General features: G+C 37.4%; 2 protein-coding genes across 2 annotated transcripts; one reads left to right on the top strand and one right to left on the bottom strand.

Annotated features, from left to right (window-relative positions):
* Positions 1 to 177: 177 nt before the first annotated feature.
* trappc4 (trafficking protein particle complex 4) lies at positions 178 to 2,892 on the bottom strand. Its single transcript, XM_036563595.1, has 5 exons — positions 2,691 to 2,892; positions 1,420 to 1,594; positions 1,098 to 1,201; positions 865 to 991; positions 178 to 569 (listed from the first exon to the last, which is right to left on the bottom strand). The coding sequence occupies exons 1-5, from the start codon at positions 2,863 to 2,865 to the stop codon at positions 491 to 493; spliced, it is 660 nt and encodes a 219-aa protein (XP_036419488.1). The 5' UTR covers positions 2,866 to 2,892; the 3' UTR covers positions 178 to 490.
* A 236-nt stretch (positions 2,893 to 3,128) lies between these two features.
* LOC118796679 (40S ribosomal protein S25-like) lies at positions 3,129 to 5,327 on the top strand. The gene is made up of 5 exons (XM_036555702.1): positions 3,129 to 3,185; positions 4,395 to 4,487; positions 4,603 to 4,786; positions 5,024 to 5,122; positions 5,255 to 5,327. Exons 1-4 carry the CDS (start codon positions 3,183 to 3,185, stop codon positions 5,116 to 5,118), a joined length of 375 nt encoding a protein of 124 aa, XP_036411595.1. The 5' UTR covers positions 3,129 to 3,182; the 3' UTR covers positions 5,119 to 5,122; positions 5,255 to 5,327.
* Positions 5,328 to 6,331: the final 1,004 nt, after the last annotated feature.

Here is a 6,331-nt window from a genome sequence, read left to right as displayed (position 1 = left end):
ATAGTTCATAATCTTTCATCTTTAATTTAGGTACTAATAAGTAACAGTCCAGAAACAGAATGGTCTTCTATACAGAGTACAGTGCAGTGCTCAACAATTCATTTCAGCATTTTCACATTTGAAATTTACGGTGGAAAACAGTATTATTTCATCTGAATGACAAGGACAACACGTATCCCTAAGTCTTAAAAACTTTAATGCCTTTACATGCTTTCTTACAAAGTGGAGAGGCGAACTGGACTTTGAACTCATGTCACACAAATAAATTTGTTTCTGCTGTCTCAACACAATTTGATGGTCCATGAATTTCAAGAAGGTGACAATGACACGTGACGACAACTTTTACGGTCCCATTATCATCCACAATTTCTCAGTTACAAGCTGATTATTCCTCCTCTATTGTTAGACAGTTCAGAAAATCCACACCCCAGCAATGAATCCATATATACAGTAGAATCATGTGGTACTCCATGCCCCAGTACATTCCAGCTCAGGAACCTGGCCCAAATGTGCCAGCTTTCTCTGCTATTTCCAGGGCACTCTTCAGATTTTGGTCAAAAAGTTCGCATCTGAAAGAAAATGCAACACCATTCGTAAGTATTGGCTGGTGGATGGACACCCTGAGTAGATAGTGTTTCCTAACTCCGGTCCTAGAGGCCCCCCTCATGCTCTGCACATTTTAGTGTCTTCCCTGCTTCCAACAAACCTATTGCAGTTGATCAGCTCATTAGCACCCCTAACTGAGTTAAGGTCAGTGTGTTACAGCAGGGAAAGTACTAAAATGTATAGGGCAGCAGGCCTTCAGGACCAGGGGTAGAAAGCTCTGGTGTAGATGGCACATCTGAACACTACTACACCACCAACCTGATAGGCATCTCCAGGGAGTAGAAAGGATTCTTTAGGGCAAAATCTGAATAGATTTCATAGATCTTTCTCAGGAGCGCATCAATGCCAGACTGTCGAGGATCCGCCAGCACAATAAACTTAATACCTACAAAAACGAGAGAATCAAAATGAATGTGCTTCTGTTTATACACCATCCAATTAAACCACAGTTACATTTACAACTACATTATATTAAAGCAAATTAGTTTTACCTGTGAGTGTCTGAAAGCAGTGTAGTTTAAACATGTCTGTTTCCAGCATTTCAATACCTGAACTGCCAACTTCAGGTGACAGCTGTGAACCAATAGCAAATAGCCTATGGAAAAAAGGAAATTAAGTTATGCAATACATAATGTTTCACTGATACTGATTACATCCAATCCAGTATTTAGCAGAGGGTGCTACTACATCTGTACTGTCACTACTGTCTGACAGAGCTCAATTAACAATTCAGGAAAATAAGAACACCAAAGTGCACCCTAACATACACTATATGTCACATACATGTATGTACAGCTGCAGAAATGTACTTACGAGTGAAACATTGAAGCCAGCATCAGTTTCTCATTTGAGCTCAGCCGTGCTCTACCAAAACGTATGGACACCGGATAGTTAGAGGCATCTTTCAAGTACTCCAATATTTCCTTCCCTTCTGCTGTGTTTTTGCCGTTCACGTCAACTCCATTGATAGAAAGAACAGCGTGACCAACTGCAGAGATGTAATAAGCAGGAAAATCAGAAAGACTAATGGAGCACTAGCACCTCACTGTGAGCCATTCAATTACAGGGACAGATGACAGCACTGTTTTTCTTTTCAATCTGATACCAGGGCTAATATCGCAATACCAACCCTTTTATGAATAGGTTTTCCTGTGCAAGTAAAAAGGGAATTCTTTGTGACTTTTACCATAAATCAAAAACAGTTTTGCCTGTGTGAAAGCAGATAAAGAGGGCAGAAGAAAATGTAGTTTCTATCCAACACATTCATTTGTTAATGTATTAATAATATGAATTTTATTGAAAGATATTGGAACAAAACCTTATTTATTTATTTATTTAATTTATTTACACATAGTTTGAAAATGTCAGCTGCTCTTTACTTAGTAGCAGAATTTCATGATAAATGGACAGAAACTCTACTTGGAATACATCTTATTACATTAACTTGCATTAACAATTTTTAATGTTTTTTTCTTTTTCTGTTCCTATCTTGGAGATTTTGTTTCAACAGCAACCAACTATTATTATCATTTCTTATTATTTAGCACCAAAGACACATTCAGCATAAAAAAGTCAGATATCCCATTTACTGCTTAAAGGAAACACTTGGTATCGATATTTTCATGTGAGGACCGATTCTTGAAAAGAGACTTCAGGATCGGAAGTATCGATACTTGAGTATCGACCCGCCCGTCCCGACCATTCAGTGCAACAACAGTAATCGGTGCTCGGTCGCTGCTCCTACATTGGTTACACTTCAAATACAAGGACGTCCATATTTACATTTTGTACAAAGACACAATTTCAAGTTTACTGATATGTTTAAAGCAGCTATGAAAGATAAAGCAATGCGTAACATACGAGGCTGAAGTTGGCTTCCGATTCGCTGGCTTCTTGTTTCAATTTTCCCGTTCCACCTTAAATGACTTAAACGGCGCAGTAGTTACATTGTAATGCCAGAATGTAACCGGGCACCAATTAAGGTGGAACGGGAAATTTCGACCAAGAAGCCAAATTCAGCTTTGTAGTCAGTATTACTGATCAGATGTTAGCTGGTAGCATAGACACACTGACGAAGCGCCCACCTCGGATGCCATCCCGCTGTCCGAACGACACGACCACCTTGTCGTCATGAATCTTTAATACTATATCTAAAGGAAAGCTAAATGTTTTCTCAACTTCTGTTCTAGGGACATAGTTGTCGTATTGGTAAATGAGTCCCCCCGCCTTGTTGATAACATAGACACTGAATATCGCCATCTTCCTCCTCCTGAAGCGAGCAGCTGACCTGGGAGAATATCACGTGACTAAATGTCGTTGCAGAAAATATTGTACGATTATAATGTTATATAAAGCACCAGAGCGTCTATTTAATCGTAAATAGTTCTGTTTTGTTAAATTATATCTAGAAATATATAGTTCTTAACTTGGAAGAATGGTAAAGTACGTGAAAGAAAATGTTATTTTAAGACGACATAGTCCAAAAACTACATTTCCCACGACAACAGCTGAGCGCACTCCGTGGTTCAAGTGCGCATGCGTCTCCCTTTTTTACGGCATCTTCAACGTGGTACATCATGGTCTGTTTAATTCCTTATTTTTTTAAATTAAAAATGAACTATTTTTACACAGTTGAAGAAGTAGTGTATTCATACGTTGACATGTTCTAAGGAGTAAGAGAAGAATATTAAATTGTCGCGTTAGAAGACAAAATGACAGCAGTCAGTTGGATGTGAGAGTTTCCATTCATAAATACTGTATGGAATAGCAGTGTAGCTGGATTCTAAGAGGGTGTGTTTGTGCCAGGTGGACCGTATGTTCACTAATATCAATCACCGTTGCTCTTAGTGTATGACAGCGTTCAGGCAGTCGATCCCTTTAAGGTATGAAGTAATCAAACGGTTGTCTTACCTTAAGAGTCAGTTGTAGTGTGTCCTAACTTACCTGTAAGGCCCTCTTCATAACTGACGTGGCTCTGACAACAGTGCATATGTAAGATATATAGTTTGTATATGTTCATATAAAACATATGCAAAGAAATAACTAAACCAGTGCTCCTTTCTTGATATACACATGTAGTCTTAAGATACCCTCATGCCAAATAAAGATAGCATTCATTTTGCACTTCAGCTGTTTCAGTAAATGTTAGCATTAAATATATTTATAAGTTATGTTCACATAATGTCCATACCATGATGGCAGACGTGCAAGAGGCCAGTGCAGGCAGTACAACTGTGGGCTTTACCTTGTAAGAGTTAATAATAGGGATGTAACATGAAAAAGGTAGGTTTAGACCAATTATTAAAGAGTCTGTAAACAAGAACCACCAGTACCAGGCAGTAACTGCATAAACTATACAGTTAAAATTAGCCTAGTAACAAGCTTCAGTGTCAGCCCATTATGTTATTATCACATTTTAATATTTTTTTTACCAGTTGTTTGATTGTCCCTCTTGTTTTTAAATAAATATTTCTTTCGCACATTGGGGAAAAAAATAATGTACCCATTTTTTTATTAGCACTTTTTAAACATTGTACTGCTGTTTTGCTGGTGCGTACTGCCTTTTCTAACTTGGTTTGAAAACTGTAGAAAAATCAGTATTGTAATATATGCCGTGTATCATTAAAATGCCTTCAGTATTTGTGATGTTATATCTTTGCCATATCACCTACCCACACTTGCTAATCCTAGCCTTACAGGGTATGTTGTTGGGTACAGCTATAATGTAATAATTAACTAATGTATCTGTATGCTCTTTAACTCTGTTAATGCCTTTGTTGTGAATGCAGCCTCCAAAGACGGATAAGAACAAGAAAGATGCTGGCAAGTCGAAAAAGGATAAGGACCCAGTCAACAAGTCCGGAGGCAAAGCAAAAAAGAAGGTCTGTTTATTTACTGGTTTGTTTAAATCAATCAGATGAGTGTCTGAACTAAGTGTGTTCTGTTTCTGATCAGTGTTTTCTTCCCTTGTTCTGTGATTTTTTTTTCCTTGAGCAGAAGTGGTCCAAAGGGAAGGTGAGGGACAAGCTTAACAATTTGGTGCTCTTCGACAAGGCCACCTACGATAAGCTTTATAAGGAGGTGCCTAACTACAAGCTCATCACTCCTGCAGTTGTGTCTGAAAGGCTGAAGATAAGAGGTTCACTAGCCAGGGCCGCACTCCTGGAGCTGCTCGGTAAAGGTAAGGCCTTATTTTAAAGAATGCATTATTCATTTCAGATGTGTTTGCTTTATTGTACTCATCATGATAAAGCAGTATTAGCATCACCCCTGTAATTATTGTTTTATTACAGTTTTACTACATTTCTGTAGGTTACCATTAGCATAAAGAATGCTTCCTCACACTCTCTTAACTCAGTCTAAGTGTAATTAAGTAGGCTTATGTTCTGCTTAAATTGTTGGCCTTTCTTCATTCTAGGCATGATCAAGCTGGTCTCCAAGCACAGAGCACAAGTGATCTACACTCGCAATACCAAGGGTGGAGATGAGACAGCTGCTGAGAAAGAGACATAATAAGGTAGTCTAGGAAATAAAAAAGTTCTACTTAACAGCATAGGAAATTCTTCTTAGGGTAAACTTGCTAAAAAACGAATGTTACAAAGTGTTTGGAATGACAAACATTTTATTTCCAATTCTTTTAAATTTACAGGTTTTCTTTCAGTGTTTCCTGTGCGGATCAGTGGATTGTAAATAATTACAAATTAAAAATAATGAAAACGGCATCAGACTGGATTTTTTGTTTTTTATTTAAAACATTAAATTAGCAGTGTTGGAAGTCTAGAAGAGCTGCAGCACCACCAAGTGTAGTCTTTATCTTGATTTAATGCATAATTCAACTCATCATCTTTACCAAGCCCTTTATGAGTTGTTATGAAAAGGTCAACATGCACCCTTCGGCACCTGAAATTGACCAAGTGGTGTATTTATGTTCTACCTAAAGAAAATTTGAGAATTAAGTAATTCTTAGAGTGCATAAGACTGATGAATTGAGCTAAACATACTTCAAGTTTCATCCACTTGCTTAAAGCCTTTTTTCACATCTACATAAATTATTGAGATGTAAACAAAGTCATTTAGAGTGGTTTAATGTGAAATACAGCTTTCTAGAGAAATTCAGAAATGCAGAAAACAAGACTTGTGAAACTAGACATCTGAAGTGTTTAGTGCCTATAAAAGCCCCCCTCACAGAAAGTTTTTTCACAAAATTTTTATCAATATACTGTGTGATGCCTGAGACATTGGTTTATGATAGTTTTGAGATATTTTGTCTAAAACATCATTTGTAAAGCACATTCATGGTGGCGAGACACATGCAGAGCATGGTAAGGCAAAATAGTCCCCAAAGAAACTTTTTTCCAGATGTACCACTGTTTTACCATCATCAGCGTTATATATAAAAGCTCAAAGGATTTTTTGTGTAGAATCACTGATTCTACACAGGTCTCCAGTGTCTATATAAAAATGAACACTGGGGGTAACTAGTTTAGACACGTAGGCATGGTGTACGCATGTTAGGCAGATATATGGAAGCTACAGATTACATTTGGGATTTCTGCTGTTTTTTATTTTTAAAGAACAGTTAATCTTTAATTTTCAAACAATGTATGTTTATAGATAGAAACAGGGGAAATCACACATGTAATGGAGTATGCATGTCATGTGTGCATGTGAACATTAATTTTAATAGCCCACAGTAAGTCTTGAACCACATCTGCGCAACCTTAAT

This window comes from Colossoma macropomum, unplaced genomic scaffold, assembly GCF_904425465.1.
Source record: "Colossoma macropomum unplaced genomic scaffold, Colossoma_macropomum, whole genome shotgun sequence".
Classification (NCBI taxonomy): domain Eukaryota; kingdom Metazoa; phylum Chordata; class Actinopteri; order Characiformes; family Serrasalmidae; genus Colossoma; species Colossoma macropomum.
This window is presented reverse-complemented; position numbering and strand designations above follow the sequence as displayed.